At 36.2% G+C, this 19400-nt stretch overlaps 1 protein-coding gene across 1 annotated transcript in view; it reads left to right on the plus strand.

The window, feature by feature from the left end:
* The window catches only part of dapp1 (dual adaptor of phosphotyrosine and 3-phosphoinositides), a 43252-nt gene that overhangs the window by 9268 nt on the left and 14584 nt on the right, over positions 1-19400 (plus strand). The window contains exons 4-7 of the mRNA XM_061886794.1: positions 838-968; positions 5173-5220; positions 9093-9155; positions 9229-9314. Coding sequence (XP_061742778.1) covers positions 838-968; positions 5173-5220; positions 9093-9155; positions 9229-9314 — 328 coding nt within the window. The remainder of the gene's footprint in view (positions 1-837; positions 969-5172; positions 5221-9092; positions 9156-9228; positions 9315-19400) is intronic.

Here is a 19400-nt window from a genome sequence, read left to right on the forward strand (position 1 = left end):
AAAATACCCTTTAAAAAGTTGAAAATGAACACTTGGTGGTTGCCAAAAAGTGATTCAAGGTATTATTTGGATGGCGATGCATCTTATATGTGCATAAATGACGAGGAGGGGTATTGCATAAATCATAATAAAGTAGTGTTCACATGTTAAAGTACCCTTTAAAAAGTTGAAAACGACCACTTGGTGGTTGCCAAAAAGTGATTCAAGGTAATATTTTCATGGCGACCAATCTTATATGTGCATAAATGACTAGGAGGAGTATCACATAAATCATAATAAAGTAGTGTTCACATGTTAAAGTACCCTTTAAAAAGTTGAAAACGACCACTTGGAGGTTGCCAAAAAGTGATTCATGGTAATATTTTGATGGCGACCAATCTTATATGTGCATAAATGACTTGGAGGAGTATCACATAAATCATAATAAAGTAGTGTTCACATGTTAAAGTACCCTTTAAAAAGTTGAAAATGACCACTTGGTGGTTGCCAAAAAGTGATTCAAGGTAATATTTTCATGGCGACACATCTTATATGTGCATAAATGACTAGGAGGAGTATTGCATACATCATAATAAAGTAGTGTTCACATGTTAAAGTAGCCTTTATAAAATTGAAAATTACCACTTGGTGGTTGCCAAAAACTGATTCATGGTAAAATTTTCATGGCGACCAATCTTATATGTGCATAAATGACTAGGAGGAGTATCACATAAATCATAATAAAGTAGTGTTCACATGTTAAAGTAGGCTTTATAAAGTTGAAAATGACCACTTGGTGGTTGCCAAAAAGTTTCATCCCAACAGTGTTGTTATTTCTCCCGTGTGGACCATGGTCAGGAACCCTGATGGCGCTGAAGAGTCCATACCCGTGCAGGGTGGAAGAGCCGTCCATCTACGAGTCAGTGCGGGTGCACACCGCTCTGCAGACGGGCCGCACCGAACAGGACTTGGTTGCCAGCGCTCCCTCGGTAGGACCATTTCTGCTTCTGTTGCCAAAAAAATGCAATCCCGACTAACTTGATCCAAAGCCAGTATTAGATACACACTCGTACTAACACTACACTAGTACTACTGATAATAGTTGGCATACTACACCCATTCACACTCACTGTCCATTGTTTTAGTTGTATTGTAAAACTTACACACTGAAAAAACACTGCGGACGAATAGCAGACGAAACGGGACGTTTAAACGTGTTAGCACGTTTGCTAAAGCTAACGACGACGTACAAATATGCCTGAAAACACGGCCAAACACTTCCTACATGGGACGGTTTAGTCAGTATGAATTGTTTTAGTTATGTTGTAAAACTTACAAACTAAAATCCTCTCAAGCAAAAACACTTTGGACGAATAGCAGACGAGATAAGACTTTTCAACGTGCTGGCATATTTGCTAAAGCTAACGACAACGAAAAATATTCATGAAAACATGCCCAAAAACCACCCACATGGAACAGTTTAGTCAGTATGAATTTGTTTGAGTTATATTGTAAAACTTACAAACTATAATCCACGAAATGGGACTTCTAAACATGTTAGCATATTTGCTAAAGCTAACGAGGACGTAGAAATATGCATGAAAACACGCCCAAAAAACTCCCACATGGGACGGTTTAGTCAGTATGAATTTTTTTTTGTTATATTGTAAAACTTACAAATTAAAATCTTCGAAACGGGACTTCTAGACGTGTTAGCATATTTGTCAAAACTAATGACAATGTAGAAATATACCTGAAAACCTCCCATGTGGGACGGTTTAGTCAGTAAGAGTTTTTTTTAGTTTTATTGTAAAACTTACAAACTAAAATCCTCGAAACGGGACTTCTAAACGTGTTAGCATATTTGCTAAAGCTAATGATGACGTAGAAATATGCCTGAAAACACGCCCAAGAACCTCCCACGTGGGACGGTTTATTCAGTATTTATTTGTTTTAGTTATATTGTAAAACTTACAAACTAAAATTCTCGAAACGGGACTTCTAGACGTGTTAGCATATTTGCTAAAGCTAATGACAATGTAGAAATATACCTGAAAACCTCCCATGTGGGACGGTTTAGTCAGTAAGAATTTTTTTTTGTTTTATTGTAAATCTTACAAACTAAAATCCTCGAAACGAGACTTCTAAATGTGTTAGCATATTTGCTAAAGCTAATGACGACGTAGAAATATGCCTGAAAACACGCCCAAGAACCTCCAAGTGGGATGGTTTATTCAGTATGAATTTGATTAAGTTATATTGTAAAACTTACAAACTAAAATTCTCGAAACGGGACTTCTAAACGTGTTTGCATTATTTGCTAAAGCTAACAACAACAACGAAGAAATATGCATCAAAACACACCCAAAAAATCTCCCACATAGGACGGCTTATTCAGTATGAATTTGTCTTAGTTATATTGTAAAACATAAAACACTTCGGATGAATAGCAGACAAAACGGGACGCCTAAACATGTTAGCATATTTGCTAAAGCTAACGATTATATGAGAATATGCTTGAAAACACGCCCAAAAACCTCCCACATAGGACGGTTTATTCAGTATGAATTTGTCTTAGTTATATTGTAAAACATAAAACACTTCGGATGAATAGCAGACAAAACGGGACGCCTAAACATGTTAGCATATTTGCTAAAGCTAATGACTATATAAGAATATGCTTGAAAACACGCCCAAAAACCTCCCACATAGGACGGTTTAGTCAGTATGAATTTATTTTAGTTGTATTGTAGAACTTACAAACTAAAATCCTCTCGAGCAAAAACACCACGGACAAATAGCAGACGAAACGGGACTTTTAAGCATGTTAGCATATTTGCTAAAGCTAACTATGACGTAGAAATATTTATGAAAACACGCCCAAAAACCTCCTGCGTGGGATGGTTTATTCAGTATGAATTTGTTTCAGTTATATAGTAAAACTTACAACCTAAAATCCTTGAAACGGGGTGTCTAAACATGTTAGCACATTTGCTAAGGCTAACAACGATGTAGAAATATGCATGAAAACACGCCCAAAAACTTTCCATATGGGACGGTATATTCAGTATGAATTTGATTTAGTTATATTGTAAAACTTACAAACTAAAATTCTCGAAACGGTACTTGTAAACGTGTTAGCATTATTTGCTAAAGCTAACAACAACGTACAAATATGCATGACAATGCCCAAAAAAACTCCAACATAGGACGGTTTAGTCAGTATGAATTTGTTTGAGTTATATTGTAAAACATAAAACACTACGGATGAATAGCAGACAAAATGGGATGCCTAAACATGTTAGCATATTGGCTAAAGCTAACGACTATGTAAAAATATGCAGGAAAACACGCTCAAAAACCTCCAACATTGGACGGTTTAGTCGGTATGAATTTTTTTGGGTTATATTGCAAAACCTACAAACTAAAATCCTGTCAAGCAAAAACACCACGGACGGATAGCAGACGAAATGGGACGTGTAAATGTGTTAGCATATTAGCTAAAACTAATGACGACATAGAAATATGTCTGAAAACACGATCAAAAACCTCCCACATGGGACTGTTTATTCAGTATGAATTTGTTTTAGTTATATCGTATAACTTACAAACTAAAATCCTCAAAACGGTACTTCTAAATGTGTTAGCATATTTGCTAAAGCAAACAACGACATAGAAATATGCATGAAAACACGCCCAAAACCTGCCACATGGGACGGTTTAGTCAGTATGAATTTGTTATAGGTATATTGTAAAAATTACGAACTAAATCTTCGTAACGGGATTTCTAGCCTTGTTAGCATTATTTGCTAAAGCTAATGACAATGTAGAAACATGCATGTAAACAAGCCCAAAAACGGTCTAGTCAGTATGAATTTGTTTTAGTTATATTGTAAAACCTACAAACTAAAATCCTCCAAACAGGACTTGTAAACGTGTTAGCATATTTGCTAAAGTTAATGACAATGTAGCTATATACCTGAAAACCTCCCATGTGGGACGGTTTAGTCAGTAAGAATTTGTTTTAGTTTTATTGTGAAACTTACAAACTAAAATCCTCGAAACGGGACTTCTAAACGTGTTAGCATATTTGCTAAAGCTAACGACGACATAGAAATATGCACGCAAACACGGCCAAAAAACCTCCTGCATGGGACGGTATATTCAGTATGAATTTGTTTTAGTTATATTGTAAAACTAAGAAGCTAAAATCCTCAAAACGGGACTTCTAAACATGTTAGCATTATTTTTGCTAAAGCTAACAACGACATAGAAATATGCATGAAAACACGGCCAAAAAACTCCTATGTGGGACGGTTTAGTCAGTAAGAATTTGTTTTAGTTTTATTGTGAAACTTGCAAACTAAAATCCTCGAAACGGGACTTCTAAACGTGTTAGCATATTTGCTAAAGCTAACGACGATGTAGAAACATGCATGAAAACACGGCCAAAAAACCTCCTGCATGGGACGGTATATTCAATATGAATTTGTTTTAGTTATATTGTAAAACTAAGAAACTAAAATCCTCAAAACGGGACTTCTAAACATGTTAGCATTATTTGCTAAAGCTAACAACGACATAGAAATAAGCATGAAAACACGGCCAAAAAACTCCTATGTGGGACGGTTTAGTCAGTATGAATTTGTTTTAGGAATATTGTAAAACTTATAAATTAAAATCTTCGAAAAGGGACTTCTAGACATGTTAGCATTATTTGCTAAAGCTAATGACGATGTAGAAACATGCTTGAAAACACGCCCAAAGACGGTTTAGTCTGTATGAATTTGTTTTAGTTATATTGTAAAACTTACAAACTAAAATCCTCTCGAGCAAAAAACACCACGGATGAATGGCAGAGGAAACGGGGACTTCTACCCCCGGTTCAAGGCACAAAATAGAAAATACGTTTTCAGCCCGCAAAGTTTGCGGTGAGCGAACAACAACAACAACAACAACAACAACAACAGACTTTTTTCAACGTCTCTATCGGTCATATAAAAACTGTTATTGTCGTTTAGCAAAGAAAATCCATCAATTAGCCAGACCGTTTTTATAAGCCACAAGGTTCAAAGCGTGGGAAAATAGTCCGTAAAATACAGTACATCTGTCAGTTTTTATGGCTCATGCCACATGAATACAAAATGGTACAGTAAAAGTCCAGTAAGTAAGTGTCAATTGTTGCATTTTTAGTTGGGCACAAAGGAAGGACACCTGCTGAAAGAAGGGGCCATCGTGAAGGTATGGACTCACCTTCATCCTCGCCTTACATGCTGTCAAGTCTTGGGAGTGACTTTATTTAAATAAAAGCCTTCCTCACAGTGCACTAGGAAAGTATTCACTTCCGCCCCAGCATTGTTCCAAGATGGAATGCATTTACCTTTTTCCTCAAAATTCTACACACAATACCCCATAATGACAATGTGAAAAGTTATTTTTATTTTTATTATTCAAATTAAGAGCACCTCTCAAGCTCCGTCAGGTTGGTGTTGGTTTTCAGCCAGGATGTCTCTGTACGTCGTTGCATTCATCTTTCCCTCTATCCTGACTAGTGTCCAGGTTAATGTTGCTGTAAAAAAGCATCCCCACACCATGATGCTGCCACCACCATGCGTCACTGTAGGAATGGTATTCACGCCAAATACTTCAATGTTGTCTGGTCAGACCAGAAGATTTAGTTTCTCCTGGCCTGAGAGTTTTTCAGCTGCATTTTTGTTTGCTAAGAGAGAGCTGGAGAGGTGCTGCAAAGAGGAACGCTTGAAACTCCCCAAAGATAGATGTGCCAAGTTTGTGGCATCATGTTCAAAAAGATTTGAGGCTGTAAATTCTGCCAAAGGTGTATCAACTAAGTATTGAGCAAAGGCTGTGAATACTTATGTACATGTGATTTTTTTTTCCCAGTTTTTTATTTTAATTAATTTGCAATATTTTTTAAACAAAGTAATTCACTTTGCTGTTATGGGGTATTGTGTGTAGAATTTTGAGGACAAAATATTCTATTCTACAGTAATGGAAACACCTAATTTGAAAGATTTTTTAAACAAACTAATTCACATCACTATTATAGGGTATTGTGTGTAGAATTTTGAGGACAAAATGCATGTATTCTATTCTACAGTAATGGAAACACCTAATTTGATAAATTGTTTTAACAAACTAATTCACATCGCTATTATGGGGTATTGTGTGTAGAATTTTAAAGAAAAAATCAAATATTCTATTCTGCAGTAACAAAAACACCTAAATTGCAAGATTTTTTAAAACAAACTAATTCATATTGCTATTTTGGGGTATTGTGTGTAGAATTTTTGATGACAAAAATGAATATATTCTATTCTACAGTAATGGAAACACCTAATTTGATCAATTGTTTTAAACAAACTAATTCACATCACTCTAACAGGGTATTGTGTGTAGAATATTGAGGAAAAAAATCGAATGTATTCTCTTCTACAGTAATGAAAACACCTAATTTGCAAACTTTTTTATACAAACTAATTCACATTTCTATCATGGGGTATTGTGTGTAGAATTTTGAGGGCAAAATCAAATGTATTCTATTCTACAGTAATGGAAACACCTGAGTTGCTAAATGTTTTAAACAGACTAATCAATGTTGCTATTATGGGGTATTTTGTGTAGAATTTTGAGGAAAAAAATCGAACGTATTCTATTCTACAGTAATGGAAACATAATTTGCAAACATTTTAAAACAAACTAATTCACATTGTTATTATGGGTATTGTGTGTAGAATTTTGAGGACAAAATCGAATGTATTCTATTGAACAGTAATGGAAACACCTATTTTACTATTTTTTTAAAACAAACTAATGCACGTTGCTCTTATTGTGTGTAGAATTTTGAGGAAAAAAGGTGTATTTATTATATTCTACAGTAATGAAAACACCTAATTTGCAAGATTTTTCAAACAAACTAATTTACATTGCTAAAATGGGGTATTATGTGTAGAATTTTGATGCTAAAAATTAATTTATTCTATTCTACAGTAAAGAAAACACCTAATTTGATAAAATATTTTAAACAAACTAATTCACATCACTCTAACAGGGTATTGTGTGTAGAATTTTGAGGGCAAAATCAAATGTATTCTATTCTACAGTAATGAAAACACATAATTTGAAAACTTTTTTAAACAAACTAATTCACATTTCTATTATGGGGTATTGTGTGTAGAATTTTGAGGGCAAAATCGAATGTATTCTATTCTACAGTAATGGAAACACCTAATTTGCAAACTTTTTTATACAAACTAATTCACATTTCTATTATGGGGTATTGTGTGTAGAATTTTGAGGGCAAAATCGAATGTATTCTATTCTACAGTAATGGAAACAACTCAGTTGCTAAATGTTTTAAACATACTAATCATTGTTGCTGTTATGGGGTATTTTGTGTGGAATTTTGAGGGAAAAAAATCCAATATCTTATTCTACAGTAATGGAAACACCTAATTTGCTAAATGTTTCAAACAGACTAATTAACGTTGCTATTATGGGGTATTGTGTGTAGAATTTTGAGGACAAGATCGAATGTATTCTATTCAACAGTAATGGAAACACCTATTTTGCTATTTTTTAAACAAACTAATGCATGTTGCTCTTATAGTTTATTGTGTGTAGAATTTTGAGGAAAAAAGGTGAATTTATTGTATTCTACAGTAATGAAAACACCTAATTTGCAAGATTTTTTAAACAAACTAATTCACATTGCTATTATGGGGTATTATGTGTAGAATTTTGACGCCAAAAATGAATTTATTCCATTCTACAGTAATGGACACACCTAATTTGATAAATTATTTTAAACAAACTAATTCACATCACTCTAACAGGGTATTGTGTGTAGAATTTTGAGGGAAAAATCAAATATATTCTATTCTACAGTAATGAAAACACATAATTTGCAAACTTTTTTAAACAAACTAATTCACATTGCTATTATGGGGTATTATGTGTAGAATTTTGAGGGCAAAATCGAATGTATTCTATTCTTCAGTAATGGAAACACCTAAGTTGTTAAAGGTTTAAACAGACTAATTAACGTTGCTATTATTGGGTATTGTGTGTAGAATTTTGAGGACAAAAATCGAATGTATTCTATTCTACAGTAATGAAAACACGTAATTTGCTAAATGTTTTAAACATACTAATTGACATTGTTATTATGGGGTATTATGTGTAGAATTTTGAGGACACAATCGAATGTATTCTATTCTACAGTAATGAAAATACGTAATTTGCTAAATGTTTTAAACAAAGTAGTTCACATGGCCATTATGGGGTATTGTGTGTAGAATTTTGAGGACCAAAATGCATGTATTCTATTCTACAGTAGTGGAAACACCTATTTTGCTAAATGTTTTAAACATACTAATTGACATTGTTATTATGGGGTATTATGTGTAGAATTTTGAGGACACAATCGAATGTATTCTATTCTACGGTAATAGAAACACCTAATTTGCCAGATGTTTTAAACAAACTAATTCACATTGCTATTATGGGGTATTGTGTGTAGAATTTTGAGGGCAAAATCGAATGTATTCTATTCTACAGTAATGGAAACACCAAAGTTGTTAAAGGTTTTAAACAGACTAATTAACGTTGCTATTATGAGGTATTGTGTGTATAATTTTGAGGGGAAAAAATAAAATATTCTATTCTACAGGAATGGAAACACCTGATTTGCTAAATGTTTTACACAAACTAATTCACATTGCTATTATGGGGTATTTTGTGTAGAATTTTGAGGACAAAAATGCATGTATTCTACTCTACAGTAATGGAAACACCTAACTTGCTAAATGTTTTAAACAAACTAATTCACATTGCTATTATGGGGTATTTTGTGTTGAATTTTGAGGACAAAAATGCATGTATTCTACTCTACAGTAATGGAAACACCTAACTTGCTAAATGTTTTAAACAAACAAATTCACATTGCTATTATGGGGTATTTTGTGTAGAATTTTGAGGACAAAAATGCATGTATTCTACTCTACAGTAATGGAAACAGATAATTGAAGTCACTCCCAGAACATTTGGTTCCGGAGCAGAATAATTGTAAGGATGTGAAAGTTGTTGCTTTGCAGAACTGGAAGCAAAGATGGTTCACCCTCAGCAGACATGAGCTGAAATACTTTAAAGACCAGACGGTGAGTCCAAGTCCTTGAACCTGCTCCAACTTGAGTCAGGTGTGCTGGACCAGCTGCAGTCTCTGTGTTGCAGTGCCAGGACCCCATTCGGACCCTGGACCTGAAGGCGTGCTCTGCAGTTCAGTTTGATTATTCCCGGGAGAGAGTCAACTGTTTCTGGTAAACCTTCTCTTCGCTCTGAACGGGTTTTAATTTCATTTTCATTTCCTTCACATTTGCTAACCCCAAAACCAAGACAGGTTTAAGGCCACATTTCCACAATTCCACATGAGATGAACATGACCCAGGATAACTTAGTGGTTAAGACGGTTGACTTGGAAAGTATGTTGCTGGGTTTGAACCCTACTCTGGTTGACAGAATTTTGTTCCACCTCCATCATATTTTACCGAGCCAGGAGTCCTCAATAACAATTGTGTGTGGAACACAATCTTTCCTACCCAAGACTGAAGATAGCTCAGTGGTTATGACTGTTGGCTTGGAATTCAAGGTACTGGGTTCGACCCCCACTCAAGTTGGTAGTATTTTGTTCAACCTCATCATACTTTAGTGAGCCTGGGGTCGTAGATAACATTTGTGTATGGAAACAAATCCCTATTTCACAAGACCAAGGATAGCTCAGTGTTTACGAACGCTGACTTGGAAAGAGAGGTACTGGGTTTGAATCCCCCTCTAGTTGACAGCGTTTCGTTCAACCTCATTATACTTTACTGAGCCAGGAGTCCTCGATTACATTTGTGTATGGAAAAAAATCCAAACTATTTAAGACCCAGGATAGACCAGCGGTTAAGACTGCTGACTTGGAATGAAAGGTCCTGGGTTCAAACCTCTGATTGGTGGTATTTTGTTTTACCTCATCATACTTTACTGAGTCAGGAATCCTTGATTACATTTGTGTATGAAAAAAGATCTCACTCTCAACAAGATCCAGGACAGACCTGGGGTTCAGACTGCTGACTCAAAACAAAAGCTACCAGGTTCAAACCTTTCCCTGGTTGATGGTATTTTGTTCAACCTCATCATACTTCACTGAGTCAGGAGTCCTCGTTTACATTTGTGTATGAACAAAAATCTCCTCTCAACAAGATCCAGGATAGACCAGGGGTTCAGACTGCTGACTCGAACTGAAGGGTACTGGGTTCAAACCCCACTCAAACATAACTCTCTGGTTGATGGTATTTTGTTCTATTTATATATACCTGATCATACTTTACTGAGCCAGGAGACCTCGATTACATTTGTATATGGATCACAATCCTGACTTCTCAATACCCAGGATAGACAAGGGGTTAAGACTGCTGACTTGGAATCCTTGGTGCTGGGTTCAAACCCCACTATGGTTGATGGTATTTTGTTCTACCTCATTACACTTTACTGAGACGGTAGTCCTCGATTACATTTGTGTACAAAACAATCTCCTCTCCCCAAATTCCTGGATAGACCAGGGGCTAAGACTGCTGACTTGGAATTAAAGGTACTGGTTTCAAATCCAGCTCTTGTTGATGGCATTTTGGTCTACCTCATCATACTTTACTGAGCCAGGAGTCCTCAATTACATTTGTATATGGATCACAATCTAGACTCATCAAGACCCAGGATAGACCAGAGGTAAAGACTGCTGACTTGGACTAAAAGATACTGGGTTCAAATCCACCTCCTGTTGATGGTATTTTGAGAAACCTCATACTTTACTGAGCCAGGAGTCCTCATTTACATTTGTATATGGATCACAATCTTGACTCATCAAGACCCAGGATAGACCAGAGGTTAAGACTGCTGACTTGGAATAAAACGTACTGGGTTCGAATCCAGCTCCTGTTGATGGTATTTTGGTCTACCTCATCATACTTTACTGAGCCAGGAGTCCTCAATTACATTTATGTACGAGAAAAAAATCCTGTTTTCTCAAGACCAAGGATAGCCCAGTGGATAAGACTGTTGACTCAGGTGAAAGTGTGGGGGGTTCGAATCCTGGTTGGATTGTCATGTGATTTATAATTCTGCCTGGAGGCTGCAAGGTGATATATATTGTGAATATGTCACCTCTCTCATATAATGTAAAAATAAAAACTTAACTTTTTTTTTTTTTGCCAATTACAATTAATCTATTTTATATTATTTGTACCCAGGAGAGCTCATTGGTCAACGCTCTTTATTATTATCTTTATACTCCTATTCCCCCCCACCTCAGGAATTACACTCACTCGCACACACGTACTCACACACACTCATTCATACACACACACACACACAGGTAACCCCTGAGGTGTCATCATTGACTATTTGACTATTTGTTTTTATTTTTTATTATTTAGTGCTGACTTAATTGTTCAACTATATGTTAGTCAAACAAGTAGCACATAACATTACTCTGTGTGGGGGAGAAGAAACACCCCACAATGTATGTCGTTTTGACGCCATACAGCCAAATTACTGAGTCCCTGTATGGGATTTGAACTCAGTAACTCTGTATTAGGAGCCCACAGTGTTGACCATTGAGCTATCCTGGGTCCCGTTAAGACTTGGTTTTCAGCTCATATACAAATGTTATCAGTCAACTATGATCAGGGCGAAACTAAAAACAAAATCTTTCAAGTTGTGGATTTGAACCCAGTAGTACTGTGTGGCTCGCAGTCAGCACTCTTAACCATTGAGCTATCCTGGGTCCTATTAAGACTTGGTTTTCGCTCATATACAAATGTAATCAGTCAACTATGATCAGGGCGAAACAAAAAACAAAATCTTTCAAGTTGTGGATTTGAACCCAGTAGTACTGTGTGACAGACAGCACTCTTCACCATTGAGCTATCCTGGGTCCTATTAAGTTTTGGTTTTCGCTCATATACAAATGTAATCAGTCAACTAGGATCAGGGCGAAACTAAAACCGAAATTTTCCTGGCTTCGGATTTGAACCCAGTAGGACTGCATGAGAGGTAGCAGCCTTAAACATTGAGCCATCCTGATTCTTGTAGAACTACTGCGGGTCCAATCAAGTCATTATTTTCGCTCATATACAATTGCAATCATTAAACATCGATAGGTGAAACAAAAAGCTAGTTATGGACTTGAACCCACTTTCACTGACTGGGAGGCAGCAGTCTTAGCCAGCAAGCTATCCCTAGTTTTGCTATAGCTGTAGTCTGGCTCATTCACTAATGTAATCGTGACATATGTGGCTGTAAACTATGATTGAGGTTGAACAAAATGTTGAACCTAAGTTAAATACCAAACCAATTGGGATACAAACCCAGTACTCCTGCATTGGGAGCCCACAGTGTTGACCATTGAGCTACCCTGAGTCCCTCCAAGACTTGATTTTCCCTCATATACAAATGTAATCAGTGAACTATGATCAGGCCGACACTAAAAACATACTCTTCCAAGGTATGGATTTGAAACCAGTAATAATGGATGAGAATCAGCAGAATTAACCATTGAGCTAACCAGGGTCTTGATGAGATAAGATTTTAACAGTATTTTGGTCTACTTCTATCATACTTTACTGAGCAAGATGTAGCAGTCTTAACCATTGAGGTATCCTCGGTCTTTTTCTAAGTGTAGTCTGGCTCATTCACTAAAGTAATCGTGAAATATGTCGCAGTAAACTATCATTAAGGTAGAACAAAATTTTAAGCCTAAGTTAAAAAACAAACATATTGGGAGTCAAACCCAGTACCTCTGCATTGGGAGCCCACAGTATTGACCATTGAGCTATCCTGGGTCCAATTAAGATTTGGTTTTCGCTCATATACAAATGTAATCAGTCAACTATGATCAGGGCGTAAGTAAAAACTAAATCTTTCCACTGTGGAGTCAAAACCAGTAGTACTGTACGAGAGGTAGCACTCTTAACCATTGAGCTATCCTGATTCTTGTTGAGCTTCCTGGGTCTAATCAAATCATTATTTTCGCTCATATACAATTGCAATCATTAAACATTGATAAGTGAAACAAAAAGCTGGTTATGGACTTGAACCCACTTTCACTGACTGGGAGGTCGCAGTGTTAACCATTAAGCTATCCTTAGTCTTGCTGTAAGTGTAGTCTGGCTCATTCACTAATGTATCACACATCATGTATCAGACATCATGTATCCCACATCATGTATCACACGTCATGTATCAAACGTCATGTATCACACGGCATGTATCACGCATCATGTATCACACATCATGTATCACACATCATGTATCATACATCATGTATCACACATCATGTATCACACGTCATGTATCACACGTCATGTATCACACGTCATGTATCACGCATCATGTATCAGACATCATGTATCACACATCATGTATCAGACATCATGTATCAGACATCATGTATCAGACATCATGTATCACACATCATATATCAGACATCATGTATCACACATCATGTATCACGCATCATGTATCACACATCATGTATCACGCATCATGTATCACGCATCATGTATCACGCATCATGTATCACACATCATGTATCAGACATCATGTATCACACATCATGTATCAGACATCATGTATCACACATCATGTATCAGACATCATGTATCACACATCATGTATCACGCATCATGTATCACACATCATGTATCACACATCATGTATCAGACATCATGTATCACACATCATGTATCACACATCATGTATCAGACATCATGTATCACACATCATGTATCACACATCATGTATCACACATCATGTATCAGACATCAAGTATCAGACATGCTAGATAAGACTATAGTGCATTAACAGTTGCTTGTACAGCTGGGTTGTACAAAGTGCGACACAGGTGACATCTGTGGTCCCTGACTCCTTTGTCTTCGGTCTTAAGCAGGTTACAAAAAAACAAAAACTAGAGATATCATTTGCACCCTGCTGGTGACATCATCGACATGAGGGTGGTCCCAAAAAGGAGGGATTCTTTAAATTGACTGTGTGTCGCTTTTAAAAGTGCACCCCCTCTGGTCAACATATGAAATAACCAGTGTTTTTCTTGTAAAATTTTGACTTTCGTTGAGCAAAATGACGACTTCTATAATAAAACTGCCAAAATTCCATGTTTCTCTTGTGAAATTGTGACCTTTTTCTAATGGAATTCTAATTCATTTTTCACAACAAGCTTTTTTTATATTTGCAAAATGGTGACATTTTTCATATAACATTTTATCACTATACTGCCATTTTTTTGTTGTTCTTTTAAAATGGTGACAGTTTTTTGGGTAAAGTGTCCCAAGACTGAGGATAACCCAGTGGTTAAGAATTAGAACAAAAGGCACTGGGTTCAAGCCACACTCCGGTTGGCAGTACTTTTTTCAACCACATCATACTTTAGTAAAGCAGGGGTCAGAGATAACATTTGTGTATGGAAATAAATCCAAAATTTACCAGACAGAGGATAGTCCAGTGGTTAAGACTGCCTTGGAGTTAAAGGTACTGGGTGCGAGCCCCACTCCATCTGGTTGTATTTTTTTTTTCCATGTCAGGGGTCGTCGATTACATTTGTGTATGGAAAGAAATCCGCACAAACTTGAGGGAGGATAGCTCAGTGGTTATGACTGTTGACTTGGGATAAAAGACACTGGGTTCAAACTCAGCTCGATTGACAGTGTTTTGTTCAAATTCATCATATTTTACTGAGCCGGGAGTCCTCGATTACATTCGTGTATGGTACAAAATCAGACTGTCACTTAGACTGAGGATAGCCCAGTGGTTAAGACTGTTGACTTACAACGAAAGTTCCTGCATTTGAACCATACTCCGTTTGGCAGTGCTTGATTCTACCTCATCACACTTTTGTGAGTCAGGGGTCATAGATAATATTTGTGTATGGAAATATATCAGCTCTTCACAAGAACAAAGATAGCTCAGTGGGTAAGACTGCTGATTTGGAATCAGAGGTACTTTGTTCAAACCCCACTATGGTTGATGGTCTTCTTTTCTTCTTTATCACACTTTACTGACCCAGGCGTCCTCAATTGTATTTGTGTATGAAAAAACACGTGACTGTTAAGTGCCAAGATTGTCCAGTGGTTAAGACTGCTGACTTGGAATGAGAATTAGTGGGATCGAATCCCACTCTTGTTGACAGCATTTTGTTCCACCACATCATACTTAACAGAGCCAGGAGTCCTCGATTACATTTGTGTATGGATTACAATCTGGTCTTCTCAAGATCCAGGATAGGCCAGCGGTTACGACTGTTGACTCGGAATGAAAGTTACTGGGTTCAAACCTCCCTCGGGTTGATGGTATTTTGTTCTCTCTCATCATACTTTACTGAGGCAGGAGTCCTCGATTACATTTCTGTATGGATTACAATCTGGTTTTATCGAGTTCCAGGATAGGCCAGTGGTTACGACTGTTGACTTGGAATGAAAGGTACTGGGTTCAAACCCCACTCTGGTTGATGGTATTTTGTTATCTCTCATCATACTTTACTGAGGCAGGAGTCCTCAATTACATTTGTGTATGAAAAAAAATCTTCTCTCCACAAGACCCAGGATAGTCCAGTGGTTAAGACTGTTGAATCAGATTGAATGGTGCTGGGTTCGAATCCCGGTTGGCTTGACATGAAAATTACAAAATTGGCTGGTGCCTTTGAGGTGACATATGTTGTGACTTGTAATGTTAACATAAGTATTTAATTAACTTTTTTTTTCTTATCCAATTAACCTATTTTCTTTTAATTGTACCCAGGAGAGCTCATTGGTCAACGCTCTCTATTATTTACTTTTTACTCCTATTCCCCCCCACCTCAGGAATTACACTCACTCGCACACACTCATTCACACGTAACCCCTGAGGTGTCATCATTGACTATTTGACTATTTTTATTTATTATTATTTAGTGCTGACTTAATTGTTCAACTATATGTTAGTCAAACAAGTAGCAAATAACATTACTCTGTGTGGGGGAGAAGAAACACCCCACAATGTATGTCGTTTTGACGCCATACAGCCAAATTACTGAGTCCCTGTATGGGATTTGAACTCAGTACCCCTGTATTAGGAGCCCACAGTGTTGACCATTGAGCTATCCTGGGTCCCATTAAGATCTGGTTTTCGCTCGTATACAAATGTAATCAGTCAACTATGATCATGGCGAAACTAAAAACAAAATGTTTCAAGTTGTGGATTTGAACCCAATAGTACTGTGTGACAGGCTGCACTCTTAACCATTGAGCTATCCTGGGTCCTATTAAGGAATGGTTTTCGCTCATATACAAATGTAATCAGTCAACCAGGATCAGGGCGAAACTAAAAACAAAATCTTCCTGGCTTCGGATTTGAACCCAGTAGGACTGCATGAGAGGTAGCAGCCTTAACCATTGAGCCATCCTGATTCTCGTAGAACTAACCCGGGTCCAATCAAGTCATTATTTTCGCTCATATACAATTGCAATCATTAAACATTGATAGGTGAAACAAAAAGTTAGTTATGGACTTGAACCCATTTTTAATGACTGGGAGGCAGCAGTCCCTAGTTTTGCTATAGCTGTAGTCTGGCTCATTCACTAATGTAATCGTGACAAATGTGGATGTAAACTATGATTGAGGTTGAACAAAATGTTAAACCTAAGTTAAATGCCAAACCAATTGGGATACAAACCCAGTAGCCCTGAATTGGGAGGCCACAGTGTTGACCATTGAGCTACCCTGAGTCCCTCCAAGACTTGATTTTCGCTCATATACAAATGTAATCAGTGAGCTATGATCAGGCTGACACTAAAAACATACTCTTCCAAGGTATGGATTTGAAACCAGTAATACTGCATGAGAATCAGCAGAATTAACCATTGAGCTAACCAGGGTCTTGATGAGATAAGATTTTGACAGTATTTTGGTCTACTTCTATCATACTTTACTGACTAGCAGTCTTAACCATTGAAGTATCCTCGGTCTTGTTCTAAGTGTAGTCCGGCTCATTCATTAATGTAATCGTGACATATGTCGCAGTAAACTATGATTGAGGTGGAACAAAATGTTAGGCCTAAGTTGAAAAACAAACCAATTGGGACTCAAACCCAGTCTCCTTGCATTGGGAGCCCACAGTGTTTAACACTGAGATACCCTGGGTTTAGTTGCAACAAGATTTTTCTTAATATACAAATGCAATCATTTAACTATGATAGGTGAGGAAAAAAGTAAAAAAATAAAAAATATTTATGTATATTATATATATATACATATATATATATGTATGTATGTATGTATGTATGTATATATGTACATATATATGTGTATATATATATATATTTGCATTTATATATATGTATATATATATATATATATATATATATATATAAACACACACATCACACATCTGTATCACACATCATACATCATATATCATGTATCACACATCATACATCACAGATTATACATAACATATCATGTATCACACATCATATATCACACATCATGTATCATACATCATGTATCAGACATCATATATCACACATAATGTATCACACATCATAAATCACACATCATGTATCACACATCATGTATCACACATCACAAATCATACATCATGTATCAGACATCATATATCACACATCATGTATCACAAATCATGTATCACTCATGTATCACACATCATGTATCACACATCATGTATCAGACATCATATATCACACATCATGTATCACAAATGATGTATCACTCATGTATCACACATCATGTATCACACATCATTTATCACACATCACATATCATACATCATGTATCAGACATCCTATATCACACATCATGTATCACAAATCATGTATCACTCATGTATCACACATCATGTATTATACATCATGTATCAGACATCGTGTATCAGACAGAATGTATCACACATCATGTATCACACATCATGTATCATACATCATGTATCACACATCATACATCACACATCATGTATCACACATCATGTATCACACATCATACATCACACGTTATGTATCATACATCATGTATCACACATCATGTATCACACATCATACATCACACATTATGTATCACACATCATACATCACACATAATATATCACACATCTTGTATCACACATCATACATCACACATCATGTATCACACATCATGTATCACACATCATACATCACACATCATGTATCACACATCATGTATCACACATCATGTATCACACATCATACGTCGCAAATCATACATCACACATTATGTATCACACATCATGTATCATACATCATGTATCAGACATCATACATCGCACATCATGTATCACACATCATACGTCGCAAATCATACATCACACATCATGTATCAAACATCATACGTCGCAAATCATACATCACACATTATGTATCACACATCATGTATCATACATCATGTATCAGACATCATATATCACACATCATGTATCACACATCATACATCGCAAATCATACATCACCCATCATTAATCACACATCATGTATCACACATCATACATCATACATCATGTATCACACATCATGTATCATACATCATGGATCAAACATCATTTATCACACATGTATCACACATCATGTATATCACATCATGTATCACACATCATACATCGCAAATTATACATCACAAATCATGTATCACACTTAATTTGTCACATATCATGTATCATGTATCACACTTAATTTGTCACATATCATGTATCACACATCATACATCATATATCACACATCATGTATCACACATCATGTATCACACATCGGGTATCACACATCATGTATAACACATTAAACATCATGTACCACACATCATGTATCACACATCATGTATCATACATCATGTATCACACATCATGTATCATACATCATGTATCAGACATCATATATCACACATAATGTATCACACATCATAAATCACACATCATGTATCACACATCATGTATCACACATCACAAATCATACATCATGTATCAGACATCATATATCACACATCATGTATCACAAATCATGTATCACTCATGTATCACACATCATGTATCACACATCATGTATCAGACATCATATATCACACATCATGTATCACAAATGATGTATCACTCATGTATCACACATCATGTATCACACATCATTTATCACACATCACATATCATACATCATGTATCAGACATCCTATATCACACATCATGTATCACAAATCATGTATCACTCATGTATCACACATCATGTATTATACATCATGTATCAGACATCGTGTATCAGACAGAATGTATCACACATCATGTATCACACATCATGTATCATACA

This window comes from Nerophis ophidion, linkage group LG24, assembly GCF_033978795.1.
Source record: "Nerophis ophidion isolate RoL-2023_Sa linkage group LG24, RoL_Noph_v1.0, whole genome shotgun sequence".
Taxonomy (NCBI): domain Eukaryota; kingdom Metazoa; phylum Chordata; class Actinopteri; order Syngnathiformes; family Syngnathidae; genus Nerophis; species Nerophis ophidion.